We start from the raw sequence: 21,364 nt of genomic DNA, 5'->3' as shown, positions 1-21,364 counted from the left end.
TTTCAAAAAATCATTAACAATTCATGGTTTGTTATCCCAGGACCAGACTAGTTCGAGGGGACACTACAGCACCCCAGGTATCCCGCCAAAGTACTTTGAACAAAATCTGATGTTGCATTTCAAAATAAAACTCATTTGAAAATTTAAATCTCGACTATTATTGCTGATTTCAAAAAATCATTAAAAATTCATGGTTTGTTATCCCAGGACCAGACCAGTTCTGAGGGACACTACACCACCCCAGGTATCCAACCAAAGTACTTTGAACAAAATCTGATGTTGCATTTCAAAATTTTTGAAATCAGCAATAATAGTCGAGATTTAAATTTTCAAATGAGTTTTATATTGAGATGCAACATCAGATTTTGTTTAAAGTCCTTTGGTTGGATACCTGGGGTGGTGTAGTGTCCCTTAGAAGTGGTCTGGTCCTGGGATAACAAACCATGAATTTTTAATGATTTTTTGAAATCAGGGATTAATGTCGAGATTTCAATTTTCAAATGAGTTTTATTTTGAAATGCAACATCAGATTTTGTTCAAAGTAGTTAGGTTGGATACCTGGGGTGGTGTAGTGTCCCTCAGAACTGGTCTGGTCCTGGGATAACAAACCATGAATTTTTAATGATTTTTTGAAATCAGGGATTATAGTCGAGATGTAACTTTTCAAATGAGTTTTATTTTGAAATGCAACATCAGATTTTGTTCAAAGTACTTTGGTTGGATACCTGGGGTCGTGTACTGTCCCTCAGAACTGGTCTGGTCCTGGGATAACAAACCATGAATTTTTAATGATTTTTTGAAATCAGGGATTATAGTCGAGATGTAACTTTTCAAATGAGTTTTATTTTGAAATGCAACATCAGATTTTGTTCAAAGTAGTTTGGTTGGATACCTGGGGTGCTGTAGTGTCCCTTAGAAGTGGTCTGGTCCTGGGATAACAAACCATGAATTTTTAATGATATTTTGAAATCAGGGATTAATGTCGAGATTTCAATTTTCAAATGAGTTTTATTTTGAAATGCAACATCAGATTTTGTTCAAAGTAGTTTGGTTGGATACCTGGGGTGGTGTAGTGTCCCCTAGAACTGGTCTGGTCCTGGGATAACAAACCATGAATTTTTAATGATTTTTTTAAAATCAGCAATAATAGTCTCGATTTTATTTTTCAAATGGGTTTTATTTTGAAATGCAACATCAGATTTTGTTCAAAGTACTTTGGCTGGATACCTGGGATGGTGTAGTGTCCCTTAGAACTGGTCTGGTCCTGGGATAACAAACCATGAATTTTTAATGATTTTTTTAAATCCAATAATAGTCGAGATTTAAATTTTCAAATGGGTTTTATTTTGAAATGCAACATCAGATTTTGTTCAAAGTAGTTTGGCTGGATACCTGGGGTGCTGTAGTGTCCATCAGAACTGGTCTGGTCCTGGGATAACAAACCATGAATTTTTAATGATTTTTTTAAATCAACGTCAACAAAAAGCAGGGTTAGCATGCGCAAAATGAATCTAACCACAATAATTCGAATACCAAAAACAACCTACCTCTTGGCTGCGGGAAACTTTAAGCACCTGGCGCGTAAGTGCGATCACGTCCACGCTGCAAATCCCTGATTTCAAAAAATCATTAAAAATTCATGGTTTGTTATCCCAGGACCAGACCACTTCTAAGGGACACTACACCACCCCAGGTATCCAACCAAAGGACTTTAAACAAAATCTGATGTTGCATCTCAATATAAAACTCATTTGAAAATTTAAATCTCGACTATTATTGCTGATTTCAAAAATTTTGAAATGCAACATCAGATTTTTTTGAAAGTACTTTGGTTGGATACCTGGGGTGGTGTAGTGTCCCTCAGAACTGGTCTGGTTCTGGAATAACAAACCGTTGTTTTTTTATGATTCTTTATTTTAAACCATAAACCAGGTGTTGCTCAGCTTTTATTTTGAAGGTGGCCAACGCAGGGGCACGTCGGCACGTTACCGTAATGCACAGTATTAACAATCGTTGGGGTGGCTGGTTTGACTTCGTCTTTTCGAGTGGCGGCTGGCCTGACCGCAGTGGGCTGCCGGTCAGATTGCATATCCAGTCGTCTCTTTCTCTTCGTGAAGGGGTCGCTTTATAAATAAAAAAAAAAAGTGATACTTGTTACCACCAAATTACGCAGGTCACCGGTGGTCGTCATGTTGTCGGGCCAGATTGATGTCATATGAAATTTTTGCTTTTTGGGTGACGACGCTAATTATTGCTCAGGCATTCTCCGCCGGCGACTGTTGGTGGAGGTGGGAGTGGAGCTTCCTCATGAGCATGCGCAGTGAGCGCCAAACGGCAATTGAGCGCAGCCAGCAGGGCCTGAGGCTAGCGGGCTAGCAAGCTGCCCAGCGGTCACTTTGTCGCCGATTAGGTTCAAGTCGAGAATGTTGTCTGCGTCGTCTTCCCTGACCCCCCGCAAGATGAGCGCGTCACGTCGCTAGCTGCGAGGAGCGTAAGTAGCAAGCGCACGTCACTCGACGCCGCCCGTTTGTCACTCTCGTTAGCTGGTGGCTCACTATCCTAGCTGTATCCTAGCCCAGTGGTTCTCAACCCTGGTCCTCGGGGACCCTATCCAGCCTGTTTACACGTCTCCCGAGGCCAACACAGGTGAGGATCGTTATCAGGCTTCATATAGAGTTTACCGATTAGCTGATCTATTGAATACTTGTGTTGGCTGAGCGAGACATGCAAAACAGGCTGGATAGGGCTCTCCGTGGACCGGGGTTGAGTCCCAGCACGAAGACAAAGGGTGCGTTGGAAAATCTCCCAGCGCGCACTGTTTCACATCAACCGTTTAGAAACGTTTTCGAACTGTGCTGTTCGTTTGAGTCTGGACGATTATGGAAACGATGCTAATCATTATTAGTTTTGAATGATATTTAAATCACTATTAGTGTATGATTTTTTCCCCCTTGAATTCAAATGGTGGTGGTAAAATGAACTACTCCAAACGATACTTAAGGCTTTCACCCAGTGTTTTATTAACCTGGCGGACCACCAGGATGCTCTGCATGTAAAATGGAGAAAAAGAGCAGTCTTGCAATATGGCCGCCGTGTTGTTGACGTGCATGCTGTCTACTTTCAGGTGAGGAGCTACAGCAGAGGCCGACACCGGCCAGCGAAACGCACATCACCAAGCGTTGACGGGCTGACGCACTTCTCGGCCTCGGCGGGCTGGACCTAGTTTTGTCTGGCACCTGATCGACACCCTTTCAGAGAAATGTGAGCCCGTTGTCTGGCCGCAGGCGTATCTTGTGACCTGTTTTGTGGCGCGTTTGCTAAAACACTTGTTGACTGACAGCATCGCCAGCTATTCTGACATCGTCAAAGTTCTGCAGAGCAAGAACATCAGCCACGCAGGCTAGGCGGGGGTCTTTTGGCCGAGTTGCTCTCTAACCGTGACTGCCATGGACCCGCCCTTTCACCCGCATGACCTGACTGGGCCCGCCCCCTCGTGCCAGAATCACGGGCCGATGCCGAACCGAAGGCTCACCCACGAGCCGCTGCAGCAGCATTGTCCATTTAATGCTCTGCCGATGTGTGGCCAGAGCCTCGTGGGATCACAGACCCTCCCCCGGACCTCGGACGCCACGTTCAGTGGAATCCAGCTGCCCCGCTCCCAAACGCTGGGAGCCGTACCAGGTGGTCTCCATCCTCGGCAAACCGTGCCCGGCAGTCTCCAGCCAGCACACCACCCCCGGATGCCAGGCGCCATACCGGCTGGTCTTCATCTACCGCACGCCCAGACCATCCCCGGCGGTCTCCAGACTCCAGGAGTTGTGTCTGGTGGCCTCCAGCAGGCGCCTCCGGGGGCTTACGGACCCCGCAAACTCCCGGACTCGGACGCGCCTCCCAACGTCACGGTTTCTACCTCCACCATCCCGCTGTCCATGGCCGCCAGCTTGCAGCAGCGGGGGGGCGGCGACCTGAGCAGCATCGTGCACCAGATCAGCCAATTGTGTCAGGCCCGCGCCGGGGCGGGCGCCACCTCCGTGTGCGAGGGCCAGATCGCCAACCCCAGCCCCATCAGTCGGAACCTGCTCATCAACGCCAGCTCCAGGGTGTCTGCGCCGGGGCCCACCGACACGCTCCCGGCTCCGCCCCCCGGCGCCGCTGTCCGGTCGCAGCTCGGCCCGCCCGTCGCTAACGCGGTGGCCGCTTTCCCCGCAGATGCCATCCAGACCCACCGGCAGTCTGTTTGGACCCAACCTCCTGAGGGGGTCCGCCCCTGCAAGAGCCTCCGCTTGGACCACGCGGCGGAGCGCAACTTTCCCACCCGGACCCTCGGCTACCTCTGCAAACCGCCGTCTCCCGTCGGCCCCCCCGGCCCTTACGCTGACGCCGATCGCGCCAACTCGCCATGGGGTGCGAGCCAGGTGCCGACGGGCTTCCAGGCGGGCCGTGTGGTAGGAGCCAAGTACCGATTGAGCAAAGAAATTCTTCCAGGACACTCCAAGATGGCATCAGACTTGGACTTCCTCGGGGGGCAGGACTTTGTGACGGCCGGTTTTCCGGATCCCACCGTGGACTCGATGGACGGTTCTGCCGCGGGCCCACCTCGGGGCGCTGCTTGTGCTCTCCATCGTGCCTACCGGTAAACGGCGGATTGACATCTGGCGTGCGTGGGCCCGCCAAGTCTTTTGGGCATGTTTGCCGCTTTTGGGCCACGTTTGGTGCAAGGACTCGGCAGCGCAAACGTGACGCCGTCATGGGCTCGCGTTGTCTCACTGCTGCCATCAGATGAGAAATACTTGAAAGGTGGGCAGAGACACAGCCGTTGGCGGTCATGTGACGGGAAGTCAAGTGGCTCTTGTTGACTTGTGGCCTAATGTTGATAGTGCTGATGATTGACGAACATCGTAATTTGACGCGTTGCAGCAACTCTGCAACATTTCAATCATGCTTTCGTCTGCTCTTTCACTTCCAATAAATGTGACTTTAAAAAGGATACTTTTTGTCAGAGGAATTACTAGACATAATTTGCATTGTTTTTGTATTGATTGAAGTGTGTTTATATTCATTTTTTATGAATTGGATAAAAGAAAAAAAACACTCCTTTTATATATTTTGGGTGAATATTTTTAACCAAATCAACTTCACTCGACAAGGGTGCTCATCGTTTGCGGATCTAACATAAGGTCATCCGACCTTCTTCATGGAACGTTTCTGCATACGTATTGTGGAAATTAAATCACAATTAGCCAAAGCTGCCGCCAAGGTTTACATCAGGGTGATGTCACATGACTCCTGTATTCTTGTGTTCCATTACGCTCCCCACTTCTTTCCTAACATCACATATTCTGATTCTGCAATTACAGTGGTTGAGAAAAAAAATACAAATAAAATGTAAACAAATGACAAAAAGAACCAAATAGTGATTCCACTCCACATAGCAGATTAAATGTGATATTGTAACCGGTAACGAGAGAACAAAATGGATTTATAAGAACGCGAGTCATTTGCATTTCTATACATAATTGGGGGGTTATTGAATTTTTATCTCTTCTGGCACCCAGTGCAATTCTGCGCTGATTGCTAATTGTGTAAATGGGGTGATGATCTCCATAGCCCCTTCAGACCTGCTCCTTTTTATTTATTTATTTATTTATGGGCTAATTTGCGACACTCAAAACACCCACTGACAGACAGCTTTGGCAGAGAAGTATTGCGCTTTATATGCTGTGCGAAGCTCTGCAAAACAAAGCCGAACCACTTCCTGAACCCTGAAGTGTTACACGTCATGGGTGATGTCATTTACCCGGAATGAATCACGCCTCGATACGCGCTTCACATTGTCGCAATAAAAGTTTCAAAAAATAAAAAATAGATACATATGCGCTTCAGAAATGGCTCCGAATGCTCGGCCAGATCATTGATTACGTCTATCCCATCCCAACGTAAGGCTGCTTTGTGCGCATGCGCATGACTATCTCCAAAGTTTAGGGTGGGAGAGTTAGCAATAGCATTAGCGCAGCGAGCGAAGCAACCAACCGCAGTGTAATGGCGGCCTCGGTGTTGTTGGGCTCTGCGGCGGACAACACCGGACTCGGCTTCGCGGTTGGAGGTGGCGGCGGCGGTAGCGGCACCGGTGCCGGTGTAGGGAGCGTCCTGGTGGCCGGTAACAACGGCCTGGCGTCGGCGGCGGGCCCGGTGCCGTGGAACCGTTCTCTGGAGCGGGCTCTGGACGAAGCCTCGGCCACCGGGTGTCTGAACCTCAGTGGCAGGAAGCTCAAGGATTTCCCCCGCGGAGCCGTCAACCACGACCTGACCGACACCACCCGGGCCGGTGAGTCCCTCTGAGCCGTCGACGTCGTCCGAATGTTACCTGAACACTTTGATGTTGCTTTCGTGCAAGTTGGGAGTCTTGGTTACTTCCAAGTTGACAACAACATGTTGCTTGATCCGCCACAAGCGAACAACATTCAGTCCAAAAGTCCCAGGTCCAAGTTAGGACCTTTCGGAAAAGTTCGGTCGCTGTCGTCTTCGTTGTGTTTAGGCGACAAGGTGAGGTTTTGTCAACTTTCGGACACTTTCGAAGACACTCTGACAACTTTGGTGATGCTAGCGCGTTAGCCCGCCGCATTAGCATCCTGCTAATGCTTCAACTTGTGCGTTTAATCAGGGACGTTAAACTCTTGACAGAAACTCTAAGTGGCTCAATTAACTTTGAATAACATCTATTCTAAATGTTTCCCGTTGTTCTGCTGCAAACCATCGAAAGTACATAGTCACATTTATTTGTCTTGTTTCAAACCTTGGAACAGTCTGAAATGTGTTTACAGAAATGATGTCAACATCGTGCAACTTACAGATCAAGTAGCCAGTTTAGAGACGGCTAACGTTACATTTACTTTGAAACACAACCACTTTCAACATCACAGATATGTCAGTGTTCACTTTGAAGATGGTGGTGACCCAAAGTTGTGAAAAAAATAACTGCACCTCACATACAAATATTTTGATTTGACTGTGCATGTATGAAGCTTAACAAAGTTTGTTCTTAGAAAATCACATGACACACAACAAGATGGCATCATGTCAAGAAGATAACCTCGTTGATTCATGCTCATGCTGCATACCTAATTGTGTGCGTTTTGTGTGCGCTCACGCAGACTTGTCTCGGAACCGCCTATCAGATCTTCCGGTGGAGGTGTGCCTGCTGGTGTCACTCGAGAGTTTGAACGTCTACCAGAATTGTTTGAGATCTCTGCCTGAGCACATGATCAACCTGCAGGCCCTCACCTACCTGAACCTCAGGTAGCACGCACGCACGCACACACGCATACACGCACACACCCCCTCGCTGTCTCACTCACTGATGCTGTGCGTCCGCATCAGCCGCAATCAGCTGTCGGCGTTGCCGGTGGTCCTGTGCAGCCTCCCACTGAAGGTTCTGATTGCGTGCAACAACAAACTGGTGGCGCTGCCTCAAGAAGTGGGCCAGCTGAGGCATCTGACGGAGCTGGTGAGTATCCACAGACGCTCATCCGTCCGTCCGACGCTGACTTGCCGGGACCGTTGATCAGTACCGCCTCCCTGTAGGATGTCAGCTGTAACGAGATCAGGACGCTGCCTTCTCAGGTTGGCCAGCTGGAGGCGCTCAGAGACCTCAACATCAGGAGGAACCACCTGGTCGCCCTTCCTCCAGGTATATTGGATAATTTTTCATTTTATTTTTGATTTTCTTTTGAATTTTTGCTTCTCATACTCAGTTTTAATAAGTGTAATTTTTAGAACGGATTTGCTACTTTTGATTTTCAGAGGAATGCTCATGTTTAGCTTATTTTTCACTCCTTTTAGTGTTTTTTGTTTTGTTTTGTGTCATGGGGTTTACGCAAATGCCTGATTTAAAAAGGGCACACATTAATTCAGTTGGCATTTTTGTCCTTTCTCATGTCCTTGTGATGTGGCGAAACGCTGTACCAAGTATTGCTCCAATTCAAAGTACGCACTGGAATATGTTCGGATTTTGTGCTTGTCTGCTAGCTCAAAGCAAGAATACGTCAGTCGAAAATGTGAAGACATTTTGCACCGCTATTGTGGAAATAAGGAACTTTCCAAATTGTGCCAAAGGAGGCTCCAGCCCGACGGCATATTTGACATTCGCAAAGGAATCTCTCAACATGTCACCAAAGAAAAATGTCACATGCACAAAGCCACGTCACGGTGGCGGTTGAATGAATGTAGGAAAGTGAACTCTTGTTGTTTGTTGATGGCCTTTCACCTGCTATCCAAACAAGCCTTTTCACCTCTAAGATGGACTGTTTCAAGTCATGTTGATCTTTCGTACTTCATCACTCTCAAAGGGTTTCATAGACCCAAAATCGGTGAACAGTATGGTTTTGTTCCTTATTGTGTCTTTGCGTGACACAGCATGTGTTGTGTTCTCAGAGCTGGCCGAGCTGCCGCTGGTGCGTCTGGACTTCTCGTGTAACAAGGTGACGTCCATCCCGCTGTGCTACACGCGCCTGGCGCAGCTGCACACCATGGTGCTGGACAACAACCCGCTACACACGCCGCCTGCGCAGGTACACCTTCCAAATGAAGTCCAAAATGGTTGAATGACATCATTAGGGATCAGCCAATGTTAGTCCATTTCAAAAAGAGAAAAAATGCTGTTCAGGAAGTCAATGACATGCAGAAGGCTTTTGTGTGTGAACCTTCTACATATGGCCATGACAGTGCAGAAGTATATTACGAAAAGTTTATGCTCATGTTTAGAGTCTTGAAATTGGCTCCTGTTGGAGTTCAACGCTCACTGTCTGCACGTTTCAAATGTTACCCTGCCAAAGATGACGTGCTTCAACATGTGAGGAAGGCTTTTATGTTGAACCAACACGTCAGGGCAGGCGAAAGAATGGAGTCAAATAGGGGCAAAAAAAAATTTTAAGCACAAAATTGGTTTTGATTTAAATGATGGAAGTGTCTCAAATCAATGTATGTATGTATTTCCGTACATACATGGGATGAATACCTTGAAAAAATAATGGCAATATTCCAATGAGATGATTTTTTTTTTTTATTATTATTATTTTTTTCCCTCCAAATGGTGTTGAGCACTAGCAGGAAGTGAACTCGAGCGTACACGCCCACCTTCCTAGTCTTCCTCGCTCATGTCAAAAAGTTATTTGCTCATCAACAATCTTGTGTTATGTAGATTTGCATCAAGGGCAAAGTTCACATCTTTAAGTTCCTCAACATGGAAGCCAGCAAGACGACCCCTGACCTCCCAGAATATGACAGACGAACTATAAACCTCGGCTCCTGGTCTGAACTCATCATGCATGCACGCACACAGCCAGTCACTCACATATAAATTTCTCTGAGTCTCGCAAATAAGAGCCTCATTTGCTGCATGTGTGCGTTTTAGTGTTGATGAGCTGTGCCCCAGTCGGACCTATGGCGCGTTGGATTCGGGCTTCAACAGTGTGGACAGTGGAGACAAAAGATGGTCAGGAAATGAGGTTAGACAAACAAACACACAATAGAACACGTAAAGAAAAGCATCAAGCTAATCATTTTGTTTGTTGGTGAGCATGCTGGATTGTGATGTCATCACATGGCGACGCTTGATAGATTTGAAAAAAATGATTCGATCAGCCTTGTTGCTTCCATTTCTTTTTTGAGTACAAAGATCTGGTCCCAACAAGCAAACTTAAAAATATCTCTCACGAGTTGAGTTGAAGAACTGATCAAGCCATTTTGTCCTCTCATAAGTTCTCATGGGCGTGGGTGCACTGACAAAAACGGCACTTTGCTATGTTTTCATTTCTGTCTTAGTCGCATGATATGATACACCTTTGGTGACAGCAGGCAGAAATTAAACAAGAGGCTCTAATAATAATTATAATAATAATTTTTTCCCCCCATGACTATAATTTTGAGAAATCTAGATCATTATCAGATACATCACCAATAAATGTCATCATCATCAGGAGACCTAATCCATTTTTTATCCTAGGATATGTGCTTTATGACATCATCATCAGTGGATTTGATAAGATTGATGACATCCTGATGTGTGTGTTTAACAAGGAGCTGTCTGAGGTTCCCGCTCGTGTGCTGGACGTCCACAAAGAGTTGAAGCGAGTGGTCGCAGGCCACCCCCTGCTCGCCAACGGGACACGTGAGCACGCTCGAGCTTTTTTGAGTTTGGAGGCGTATCAGAAAGTCACGTGGTTTGCGTGCGTGCAGATGAGCTGGAGCAAATCGACTTCATCGACGGCGAGGAGGAAGAGGAGGTGGCGAGGAGCGCGGCGGGAGGAGAGCGAGCGGCGGGAGAACGGGCCAGCCTCAGCTCGCAGTTCATGGCCTACATCGAGAGACGCATCAGCAATACAGTATGTTGCATTCCTCGTTTTTAATTGCTTATTTGCTGGCATTTACAGCACCCCCTACTGTTGAACTGACAGAAGTCCAGTTGGTTATGGCGGAAGGTAAACAGGAGTTTGTCAAATAAAAAGGATGTAAACGTCACGTTTATTATGCTTGTCTTGTGTGTTTCCTTTACCTTCACTCTTTAATGTTTTGGTTTTTCATTTGTTGGATTTTTAACTTTTTTTTTTTCCTTTTTTTGCTTTGTTGCTTGTTTGATTTTCATGAGTTTGTTTTCATCGTTTACTTTTTTTAATTTCTTTCATTGTTTGTTTTTCCTCTCTTTTTATGTCTTTGGGTTTTGTTTGTTTCTCATGAGTTGCCATTTGTTTGTTTGTTTGTTCAGAGTTCTCCAGGTAAAGTCAGCTCATCCAGATCAGACGACTCCAGACAGAGACAGAGCAGGTACGCACACTCACAACGAGCTTGTCAGCATGGTAACGATTTTTCGTCAAGACGTCCCGTGTGTGTCTGTCAGGAGTGCGCTGGACAGTGCCACAGCGCCACCTAGCAGCCAGATTCAGGTGAGGTCACGTCAACACGTGTTGACCTCTGCGTGACCTCAGCTTGACCTGGTATGCGTATGTCGCTTAGAGAGGCGCGGGCGTAGAGAAGATGAGGCGAGAGGCTCAGCTGGCTGCCCTCAGGTACGACGAGGAGAGACACAAGACACGCCCCCTACAGAGAGACGCCAAGGTACCAGCAGCCAATCACACGCTGGCTTTTCATCACTCATTTTGCAGCACTGCAGCAGATGACATGAAATGTCTTCCTGGGGTTGGCCTGTTCATTTTTAAATTCTATTGAATTATTTGTCAGGAAGATCTTTTCAAACAGAACAGTCATACAGTAGTGCCTTTTATTATTTTTGAGTTAGCGCGGTCAGAAAGCAAATTAAACTCTGATCTCAAGTTGCCACTCTATTTCTTTCACATCTGCAAACTTGATCCAAGTTAATATTGAGGGAGGCATTTGTGTGAAAAAATGCCATTTTCAAGCTTTGCTTGTGCTAGAAGTGAACGGGCAAAGAAATAAAGCAGGACCTAGTTGACTTTTGGTGTGACTTGATTGCTTGCTTCCAAGTTGACCAGCTTGCCTGCGTGCGTTTTTGTTTGCAGAGTCCAAACAAGTCCAGTCCGGACGGCAAGGTAGTCACCCCCACGCCTGTGCGGTTGCGTGTATATGTCAATTTGATGTGTGTGTGTGTGTTGTGTCTGTATGTAGAACATCTACCCCTTCAGACGCTCTACCCACACAGATGACTCTGCCCTCTTCATGGTAAGAACACCTTCATTGAATTTTCAGCTTGACAAGTGCTTACCGTCTTGTGAAATTCCAAGGATAAAGGATGAAATTTCAAGTCCTGATGTGAGGACAGGTAGAATAAATTGCCATTTTGTAGACTTTTGTCCTTAGCGTACGTAACCCTGCGAGTGATTACTGGACAGGTTAAGCAGCCAGAGATGAATATGACCTGCACACATTTGATTGTTTTCTTTGCTGACTCAACGAAAACATGATAAACATGAGTGCACGAATGTGACTGTTTGCTGCCGCTAATGCTAACATGCGCGCTTGTGTCAAGCAGGGCGAAGAACGAGGCAGCCTTTCGCCAAGTGGTAAGAAGGGACCGCCCACCAGATGCCTTTGTCATTGCTTCTTCGCCCGCATTGACTCTGCCTACTTTGCATCTCCAGCTAATCCAGGTCACGCCTCCTCGGGGGACGCCGCTCCCTGTCGTGGCGGCGTGGGCGTGCGCCCTGAGAGCTTCCTGTATCGCCTCAGCCAACGCGAAGAAAAGAGGAGAGGTGAGCGGGCGCCGTTTCACGTTTGCGGCCAGACAGCAATCGCAAGTTGATTTTGCGTCATTACCCTTTTTGTCCTCTAGGGGACACTGCCACCTCCCCTCAGCACCCGCAGGAAGCGCCACTGCCGCCCGCCGCCATTGGACATGACAGCCAGCTGGTGGAGCACCTCAGGAAGGTCGCCTAAATGTTTGTTTAATAAATACATGTGACACAACAGTCAATCAAGAGGGGACTCTGTTGTGTTCCATGATCCCACAAGGCTGCAAAAATGTCCTATTCTATCTATGCTAGTAGGGATGTAACGATAATGGCACTCTCGTGGTATCGCAATATTGGAACTGCCACAATATATCGTCATGTCACAATATTAAAAGCAGCACATCTGTTAAAAAAAAAAAAAAAAAAAAAAAAAAAAAGTCAGGTTGATTTCCATTTGTGCAGTTCTAGCACCCTCTGGTGGCTAGTTTTTTTTTGTGCAGTTTAATTTTCAGAAGGCGTGTTTTGGCCCTCCTATGTTTAAAATCCACGTTAATGGTCAGATGAAGGGGCACGCAATATGCTTGTGAACCGAGTCTATGTGGAGGAACTCTGTGTGCTTGCATTAGCAAGCGTCTCAATATTAAGTGTTATTAGAGTTTGTAGGTTGTTTTTATGAATTGCTGTCATGTACAGAACCACAATATTGTGCTTTTTTTTTTTTTTTTTGTATTGCTAACGTCTCCGCAATATCGTGATAATTATCGTATTGTGACGTTCATATTCTGATATCGTATCGTGATCTTTGGATGTCGTTACTTGATGCATCACTCGTTTGTGTTTGGCAGAACATCGAGGGCCGGCTGAAGGTGTCGTTGCCTAGCGACCTGGGGGCGGCGCTGACGGACGGCGTGGTCTTGTGCCAACTGGCCAATCACGTGCGGCCGCGATCAGTCCCCAGCATACACGTGCCCTCCCCCGCTGTGGTGAGTGCGCACGGCCGCTTCCGATGATCGGCGTCCTGACGGTCGCTATGCCAACCATCCGGCGTGTACGTGTGTGTGTCCTCAGCCCAAACTGACGATGGCCAAATGCCGGAGGAACGTGGAGAACTTCCTGGAGGCGTGTCGCAGGATGGGCGTCGCTCAGGTAACAAAAGTTGGCCGACCTGTCGCAAGATGGATGATGATGATGATTATTATTATTATTGCGTTCTTCATTTGGATGGGTATTGAGCATGACATTGAATACATTAAGTCAAGAAATAATGACCTATCAGCAAGTATTTATTATCTGAAATACTCTTAGTAGTTTGAGACGGTTTGACATTTCTCGTATTGTTAATTAATTGCTAATAACTTGTTGAAAGCTTACAATAATAGGACAAGTGATGCATTTGAATTTTGGTGGAAGTGCCAATGTGGGGTCAACATCGTTGAGCGGCAAATATATTTCAACATATTTAGAAACATATTTACAAGTACGTTTGAACGTATTTTGAAGTACATTCCAACGTACTTGCAAATACATACATAATGATGTCACTGGTCGTCTTTCTTCACTTTCTTCTTTCCCATTAACAAGTTTGTCTTTTTCTTGTCTTCTCATCTCCCTCCTTCCTTTTGCTTGGCACTCAGGAGCGTCTGTGTTCGCTCTGTATTTTCATGACCTGATTGGTCGCCTTCCTATCATCACGTGTGTGGAAAGGAACACTCCAATGTGACCCGACCAGCCGAATTTACCAAAGGAGGTTTTGGCCTCAGCCCAAAAAGAATAATCTCAGCGCTCGGTCCAGTGATGCCACGAGCGTTGCGCTCCGCTATTCCTACATGACATAACATGACATGGACATTTCCACGGATGTGAACACAGGTCCGCCCCCGACACGCCCCCTTTCACCTGCGTGCCTAGTCTCGGACAAATGGCAGCAGACCCATCGGTATTTTTTGGTCTTGACAATGGCTTGCGGAAAATCCTGCGGCTTTTAACTCATTTGCTCCCAAAAACCTATAAATACGTTTTGTTTTAGTGTCCCAAAGACTTATTTATGTTTTTTTTGTTTTGTTATGCAAGAGCATACATAAGGCCTTGATGCAGCCTCTCAACTGCGAAAGAAAAGAACAGTTGCGGAGATGGTAGTTGTTACACAAATGGCCAGCGGGTGGCAGCAGAGCAAAGGAGGTCAACCAGGGCCATGTTGAAAAAAGCTCAGTTGCTCACAATTATAAATAGATTTGGTCGCCAGTTAATCAAAGGCGATACGGAAGCAGCGAAATGGTCGTAATTGGGGTTTGGCAGCGGCTTGCTAACTTGACTCGTTGGAACACATTGATAGTTGAACATATTGCTAAAGTCGTTAAAAATTATTGGTAAAAAGTAGACCAAACGATAAAAACCTCATTTTTTCCTCATTATGCTTTGCAGTACATTTAAACGGCATCTGTTTCCTGCACATTGACAGGTTAACATTTGCGTACGTAAGCGTGCTGTGCCCGCTCAGCAGTTAGCTTGCCTTCATTATTTCCTTTCAGACTGCCATGAAAAAGTGCTTATTTCCATTTCCAGCTCTCACACATTTCAACAGTCGGCTAACAGGGGCGGCTCAAATAAGCGGCAAGAGAAACTCGTAAACATGATGTGTTGCTGTGCACACGGAGAGCCACAGTGGACTGGTCGCCAGTCAATCACAACGCTGAGCGGTCGTGTTATTGGCGGCCTGTATATGGCGAGGCGCTACATTCGCGCCACGAGTCAAGGGCGCCTCCATGTGGTCGATCCCGTCCATCCTTGTTTGTCCTTTTTGCGTTTGCTTCATTTCACTTGTGTTGACCCATCTTTGCCTTGTTTTCTTTTTGGCCCTCCTTCATGTTGTGTGTATGTGCGTGTCCAGAGTGAGTTGTGTCTTCCGCTTCACATCCTGGAGGAACAAGGGCTCCCCCAGGTGGCCGCCACCGTCAGCGCGCTTCTCCACTTGGCCCCACCCAGGCACGGCATCGCCACCACGATGACTCCCTCATCCGGAGCCTCGCTCGGCATGTAGTTGGCATGTTGTCGGCGTGTGAGTGACAAGAGCACAACACGTTAAGATCCGCCATCTTTATGCACCTGTTTGCAATAGCGTTAGCATATCAGCAGCCCTTCGGCAAGGTTACACAATTCCGTTTTTTTTTTTTTTTTTTTTCTCGATTAACTGACACACTAGTGAAACTTGTGTGTGACATCACGACTGACATGTCACACGACTGACAAAACATGACCTAAGCTACAATTGTTGACCTCGTTACTGCTAACAGTGCTAATAATAATGAAATGTTTTTTTTTGTTTTGTTTTTCTTACTTCTTCTAGTAGTACCGAAGCGTATTGCTGCCACATAAGTTGGACTTGATATTCAGCAAAACTAAGCACTTCATTTTCCTTCTGGTACAGGTCATTGTTGGAGACCTGTGTAAATACGTGTCTTTGTTTAAAAAGAAAAAAGTAAACACTTGGCCTTTAATTTTTGTTTTACAGTATTATAGAAGAGCAGCATAGCAAGTAACTTTGATTTCGAAGACACTGAAAGGACTCTGTGGCCTGACCGTTAAAATGTGATAAGTTTCATATTATAACATACGTCACATTTTAATGTGGTGGTATCACATGAAATTTATTATACCATGAAACAGATCACATTTTGACATGAAAATCGTCATTAAAATGTGAAATTTATCACGTTATAAATTTATATTGAATGTTTTATTTCTCTCTTTGGCAGCAATGTGCTTCTGTATAATTAGCGTGGGGAAAAAACAATCGGCAAAGCATTCTGAAGTTTTGATGTTTAATGTCTTGATTGACATCTGTGCGATGAACTTTGCCGTGTTCTTACCGCCGCTAATGCAGCTAATGTGAATACGTGGAATGAACCAGATTTAAAAAAAAAACAAAAAAAAAAACTTGTGCGATCGGCCTGCTAAGTGAGAGCACGCTAGCTAACTATGCTATTGTAAAGATGCGGATATGTCGGCTTTTTTTTTTTTTTTTTTTTTTGTTCCTGTCACATTTTTTTGTGTCTCATTTTGCACCTTGTTTCTTTCTCATCTTATTCACTTGCAATGTTCCCCACATGATCACGTCAGCCCCCCTGCTGCATTCTGGGACGTTTGATTGATGAGGCTGCGCCGTCTGCCTGTTTGTGTACAAATGTATTGTGTAAATACAAAGTGTGTGTAGTTGTGTGTATATATAAAAATATGGAGTGTGGGCTTTCTGCCTACACACGTTTTACATGTTGCAAATTAGTTGCGTGATTCTCTCAGGCTACAAAGTGTGTGAGGGAAGAGTTGGTTACCACGGCAACGGTCAGAAAATTCCATTTTTGTTTTTTTCATCCAAACGTGTTTGACACATTTTCACTTATTTGTCTCTTGCTGTAAAAAAAGTCATTAGAACACGACTGTCAAATAAATATTGGAATTGAAATGTCTTTGTATATGTTTGATAATGTTTACAATTTAATAATGATGCATCAGATTCACGTACTCATACATTCACGCTCTGGTGGCGGTAAACTACCTACATACCCACAGCTGCCCTGGGGCAGACTGACTGAAGCATGGCTGCCAGTGTTGCCTACAGCCCCTCCGACCTTCACCAGACATTCGTACCTGTGTGAGTGACACTTGAAGTAATGTGTGTGAAGTGTCTTCCCCAAAGGACACGACGACACATGACTAGGATTTTGGGGAGAGTGGGACTCGAACAGCGGACCTTTTGGTTGACTGGCTCTGCTGATCCGCGGCCTCCACAAACACAACTTACATAAAACTTTTTTTACTTTTTGAAGATATACAAACCTATGAATCAAAATAGTGTTTGGGTAAAAAAAAAAAAAACGCGTTTATTTAGCGATTTCCGAGACGAATCTTCTGAATGTAATTTAAAAAAAAAATAAAGCCAACAAAAACAGACTTATTTATTTTTATTTTTATGTTTCAGATGTATTTGGAATAAATGTGTCTTCTAAGACTGGCAACAGTTCAAAACGTAGAAACGATTGCAGTTTGCCTGCAGGTACTGTACCTTCGAGACGAGTAAAACCAAATGTGCCTATTTTGATCAGGCGCGCCGCGACCACCCCTGTTGGCAATAATTTCCCAGCATTCTTTTCGTGCGGTCTTTTTCGCCATATTTGCGCTAGCGGAGCAGGTAAGAATCTCAACATGTCGACAAAATATCGGAATGTATTGGACAAATCTGAGTAATTTGTGCTCGCTGCTCGTCATCATGTCGTCTTGGGGTCATGTGCGTACTTTGCTCTTTTGTGGACTTTATGATGGCCGAGATTGAGCTCGGATTCTTCTGCTAAGTGCTAGCTAGCCGCGGCTACCTCCGCCCGCCGGCTGCTCTGGTGAGGTTTTCAACCAGCTCAGAGGCTCAAAATCGGCTTTGGCGTGACTGCCGCCGACCGGCGCATCTATGGGACGTTAGCGTGTGAGCTTTCCAGCTCGTGTTTTCCTCACTTTAAAGTCTGAATTGACACCAGTTGTTCAGGACACTTTGGACTCGTGGGCTGTGTTAAAACCGACAGAGACAACTAACGTCACCGACACTAAAGAGAAATAAAGTACGGAAAATCTGCTGGTGGGAATGTGCCATCAGTACGACATAGTGGAAGGTTTTTTTTGTTTTATGTTTTATGTTTATCCAAAAGTTATATTGGACATGGAAATACAACAGAATGTCTTATTACACTGCTTCACTATTTGATTTTCTGTGCATGCGCAGGTGAGCTCTCCTATAAAGAAAAGCGAAGATGCCAGGAAGGTAAGGCAGATTATTGTTATAGTTGAACTTGATTTCAAATGAAGATGTTGCTTTTGAGTTAAGATAACAATATAGTGCGACTTCCTAAAAGTGTCCAAATGCGGCGTGTGATCTGTTGGAATGGCCTCTTTTTGGAAAACATTTGATGTTGGCCTGTCTGGTATATGATAGTGTGTTGTTGTTGTTGTTGTTGTGTGTGTTTTTTTTGTTTGTTTTTTTTTAAATGGAGGTGGTTATTTTGTTGTGACCTACAACTCTCCTGCTGGTGGTCCTGATTTGTCAGTCGACGTAACGAGGAAACCTTGGCCTGCAGTAAATCAGTTTGGTCTGTCACCTAGACAATCTCTTGTCTGATTGGCTTACAAGTGTCAGTGAAAAACATTTAAGGGCTGAAATGGCCACACAGCTTGTCAACATTTCAGCCACTCTAAAGCTCAATTCACACTGGCTGCGGAACGGACGTGGTGCGTTCTCTGTACAATGGCCGTACGGACGCCGCAAGGATAGAACGCATTCAAGTCTACGTGTCAATTCACACCAGCTACGGTCCGGAATGACTGCGGCGATGCGGAAGGTTTTTGCAAGTGTACTATTTCTTACGGTCAGTGTGAATTGGGCTTAAGATGAGATGTACTGACAGAATCAAGTTATGCAGTAGTGGAGCTGTGCTTTACTAGCGTGGTTGAAGGTGGATACATTTCATTGTCTGCATTCATTAAGTTTCTTCAGATTCTTGCCTATAATGACCGCCACAGCCCACAATGCGAGCAAAAGCTGCACTGTGTTGAGTGGAGGGGTCTCTGGAACCCATCATCCGCTTTTCCAAGCTCGTGCAGCGTTTTACTTAGGAATGAGTACTGAGTCCCGGTTCGAAACTGGCCCGGCGCTAAATTGATAAAAACTGGACTACCATTATTTGAATCATCGGTTGATCTGTCCATTATTTTGTCATTTGATGAATGGGATGGGGGGAAAAAAAAGTTTCAATTTCCATGCTTTATTTGTAAAACAGGAACCTGTTTCAAATTGACCTTGGAGAAAATGCACAAATGAAAATGTATTGTGATTCAATGGGCGTCGGTCCATGACATTTCGGAAAAGAGGCAAAGCTGTTGCTCATTGTTTTCCAAAGTTGACGCTCATGTTTGATTTTGAGTCAACCCAAAGATAATGAATCCGCGTTTATGTAGGACTGACAAGTACAAAGTAACTGATGAAAATACTGCTAAAGATGGTTCAGCAGTGCATGTTGAAATGTCTAACGTGTGTGTCTGTTTAGGCTGTGGAGCAAGGCCATCTTTACGGGCTACAAGCGCGGCCTGCGGAATCAGCGCGAGCACACGGCGCTGCTCAAGCTGGAAGGATGTTACAGCCGTGACGAGGTCGACTTCTACCTGGGCAAACGATGCGCTTACGTCTACAAAGCCAAAAAGTCAGATTCCTTCCTTCCTTCCCTTTCTCTCTACCTCCTAAAAAAGTTGGGGACAGCGAGTGTGCCTTTCTGTGACTCTTCTAGTCTTTCTTGCAACCTGCTGATGACACTCTGGGAGACGGCCAGCTGACCAATGTGGAATTTTGGAGGCCGATGTAAATTCCAAATGTGATATTATATCCCAAAAAAATCTCATGAGTGAAATGAATTTAATTTCATTTTTTATTTTTTTTGTGCCTTCATGCTTAAAACGGCAACATTAGTTGCTTTTCAAGGTTTTTTTTTTGGGTTTTTTTTTTTATCCTTTGGTATTCGTTAAATTTATCATTTTCAAGTTCACATACACATTGTCAAAGGTTTGAACGTCCTTGATCAATTTAGGTCGTAAAAGAAAAGAAGCAACATTGCCAGTGATGAAGAAGCAAAAGCCGATTTAACGTCCAATGACATTTCTAGCACTCTGTTGTTGTTTGCCGTCAAGTGACGACTTGAAGGTCAACTGGCGCCGAAACGTGTCCTTGCCTTTGGAATTCAGCCATGGACAGACTGCAGAGACGTCCTTGTTTCTTCACATTTTTGCGCATTTTCAACATTTACTTGGACCAAATGACAAAAGCAAATGGGAGTTGAAAGCGCTGATGGAGGCATTTTCCAAGCTTTTTCTTGACAATCACTTGACAAGTTCTTAAATCAGTGGCATTGTACTTTCAAAAATTCCATCTTTTGGGTCACTTCTAGTGGCTCCTGACATTAATTCAAATGAACCAAAAATGTAAACAGAAAAAAAAATTACTCAAAAAAACAACAAAAACAAAGCTCGCCCAAGAAATTAGTGAGAAAAAAATGTTTGTTTTTTTTCAAGTGAATGCAATACACTTCCGTAGGTAAGCGCTAAAAAAAAAAAAAAAAAATCGTTCATTTCAAGCTTCGGCCAATAAGAAATCTCTTGAAAATCATTCAGTGGTTAATCAGGCTGTGCTCTGCAAGTGCATTTACAAGGTGGCCTCATTGGTCGCTTGCAACGAATGGACTGGGAGAGTCACAGAAACGTTTACAAATGGCTGGCCTTTCAAATTCAGCCCCAAACAAAATGTTTGTGTGTGTCTCGTGTACTGACTTGCATGTGTTTGTGTATCAGGAACACGGTGACGCCTGGCGGCAAGCCCAACAAGACGCGTGTGATTTGGGGAAAGGTGATGCGCGCCCACGGCAACAGCGGGATGGTGAGGGCAAAGTTCACCAGCAACCTGCCCGCCAAAGCCATCGGACATCGCATACGAGTGGTACGAGCACATCGCCGTCGTGCAAGTGACTGTAAATGATGCTTTCCGTGCACTGTTGGGCCATTTGCTCACCTGACATTTCATCGTCTCACAGCCTGCCAATGTCTGATCTCCCTTTTTTTTTTTTTTTTCTTCTCAGATGTTGTACCCTTCCCGAGTGTAAACTCCACGGCTGTCCCCACAAGCTTGTTGTTTGTAAATAAACAATAAAAGAGTGACTCGACATGTTCCTGTCTGTTTTGTTGGGCATGCTGAGTTCCATCGCCTTTTAATCATTTTCATTCCAAATGTTTGCCACTTTTTTTCACATTTGATTGGAATCCTGCTGCACTAAGTTGGTTATTTTAGCATTGTGAGCAGAAATTCATAAAATGGAGAGAACTTTTAAGTTGATAAATGTTTTTTTTTCCACCCAAGATGGGGCACACAAGTAAGGAAGGTAGTGTCGTTTAAAAACAAACACTTTAGGATGAAATTTACATGAGGTTCAAAATTGACAAGATAAATGTGGAAGTAGTTCCATCCATCCATCCATCCATTTTCTTGACCGCTTATTCCTCACAAGGGTCGCGGGGGCTGCTGGCGCCTATCTCAGCTGGCTCTGGGCAGTAGGCGGGGGACACCCTGGACTGGTTGCCAACCAATC

At 45.2% G+C, this 21,364-nt stretch overlaps 3 protein-coding genes across 8 annotated transcripts; all 3 read left to right on the top strand.

Annotated features, from left to right (window-relative positions):
* The first annotated feature begins 2,035 nt into the window (after nucleotides 1–2,035).
* LOC144032838 (uncharacterized) lies at nucleotides 2,036–4,987 on the top strand. 3 transcript variants are annotated; one of them, XM_077540293.1, is made up of 3 exons: nucleotides 2,036–2,491; nucleotides 3,125–3,261; nucleotides 3,341–4,987. In XM_077540293.1, exon 3 carries the CDS (start codon nucleotides 3,447–3,449, stop codon nucleotides 4,635–4,637), a length of 1,191 nt encoding a protein of 396 aa, XP_077396419.1. In that variant the 5' UTR covers nucleotides 2,036–2,491; nucleotides 3,125–3,261; nucleotides 3,341–3,446; the 3' UTR covers nucleotides 4,638–4,987. The 3 variants fall into 3 exon arrangements, with proteins under 3 accessions (XP_077396419.1, XP_077396418.1, XP_077396420.1); XM_077540292.1 differs by having other exon boundaries at nucleotides 3,125–4,987; XM_077540294.1 differs by lacking the exon at nucleotides 2,036–2,491 and adding an exon at nucleotides 2,503–2,646 and having other exon boundaries at nucleotides 3,125–4,987.
* An 836-nt stretch (nucleotides 4,988–5,823) lies between these two features.
* Nucleotides 5,824–16,659, top strand: lrch3 (leucine-rich repeats and calponin homology (CH) domain containing 3). Of its 3 annotated transcripts, none has more exons than XM_077540290.1 (20): nucleotides 5,824–6,325; nucleotides 7,152–7,296; nucleotides 7,378–7,504; nucleotides 7,582–7,687; nucleotides 8,431–8,567; nucleotides 9,197–9,306; nucleotides 9,410–9,503; nucleotides 10,075–10,165; nucleotides 10,234–10,379; nucleotides 10,760–10,818; nucleotides 10,892–10,937; nucleotides 11,008–11,109; nucleotides 11,532–11,561; nucleotides 11,638–11,691; nucleotides 11,999–12,032; nucleotides 12,111–12,221; nucleotides 12,302–12,396; nucleotides 13,046–13,183; nucleotides 13,269–13,346; nucleotides 13,835–15,234. In XM_077540290.1, the coding sequence occupies exons 1-20, from the start codon at nucleotides 6,040–6,042 to the stop codon at nucleotides 13,868–13,870; spliced, it is 2,025 nt and encodes a 674-aa protein (XP_077396416.1). In that variant the 5' UTR covers nucleotides 5,824–6,039; the 3' UTR covers nucleotides 13,871–15,234. The 3 variants fall into 3 exon arrangements, with proteins under 3 accessions (XP_077396416.1, XP_077396413.1, XP_077396414.1); XM_077540287.1 differs by having other exon boundaries at nucleotides 5,829–6,325; nucleotides 15,088–16,659; XM_077540288.1 differs by having other exon boundaries at nucleotides 5,831–6,325; nucleotides 12,002–12,032; nucleotides 15,088–16,659.
* A 605-nt stretch (nucleotides 16,660–17,264) lies between these two features.
* rpl35a (ribosomal protein L35a) lies at nucleotides 17,265–20,941 on the top strand. 2 transcript variants are annotated; one of them, XM_077541879.1, is made up of 5 exons: nucleotides 17,265–17,385; nucleotides 17,965–18,003; nucleotides 19,283–19,435; nucleotides 20,574–20,718; nucleotides 20,858–20,941. In XM_077541879.1, exons 2-5 carry the CDS (start codon nucleotides 17,993–17,995, stop codon nucleotides 20,879–20,881), a joined length of 333 nt encoding a protein of 110 aa, XP_077398005.1. In that variant the 5' UTR covers nucleotides 17,265–17,385; nucleotides 17,965–17,992; the 3' UTR covers nucleotides 20,882–20,941. The 2 variants fall into 2 exon arrangements, with proteins under 2 accessions (XP_077398005.1, XP_077398006.1); XM_077541880.1 differs by lacking the exon at nucleotides 17,265–17,385 and adding an exon at nucleotides 17,433–17,803.
* Nucleotides 20,942–21,364: the final 423 nt, after the last annotated feature.

This window comes from Festucalex cinctus, chromosome 13, assembly GCF_051991245.1.
Source record: "Festucalex cinctus isolate MCC-2025b chromosome 13, RoL_Fcin_1.0, whole genome shotgun sequence".
Lineage (NCBI taxonomy): Eukaryota > Metazoa > Chordata > Actinopteri > Syngnathiformes > Syngnathidae > Festucalex > Festucalex cinctus.
The sequence above is the reverse complement of the archived record's forward strand: the minus strand, read 5'-3'. Positions and strand labels throughout refer to the sequence as shown.

Coding starts and splice junctions, on each gene's coding strand:
- LOC144032838 (XM_077540293.1), top strand. CDS start 3,447: ATGGACCCGCCCTTTCACCCGCATGACCTGACTGGGCCCGCCCCCTCG.
- lrch3 (XM_077540287.1), top strand. CDS start 6,040: ATGGCGGCCTCGGTGTTGTTGGGCTCTGCGGCGGACAACACCGGACTC. Junction 7,505..7,581: donor TGAGGCATCTGACGGAGCTG/GTGAGTATCCAC, acceptor GCCTCCCTGTAG/GATGTCAGCTGTAACGAGAT. Junction 10,938..11,007: donor CACCTAGCAGCCAGATTCAG/GTGAGGTCACGT, acceptor TATGTCGCTTAG/AGAGGCGCGGGCGTAGAGAA.
- rpl35a (XM_077541879.1), top strand. Junction 19,436..20,573: donor TACGTCTACAAAGCCAAAAA/GTCAGATTCCTT, acceptor TTTGTGTATCAG/GAACACGGTGACGCCTGGCG. Junction 20,719..20,857: donor TCGGACATCGCATACGAGTG/GTACGAGCACAT, acceptor TTTTCTTCTCAG/ATGTTGTACCCTTCCCGAGT.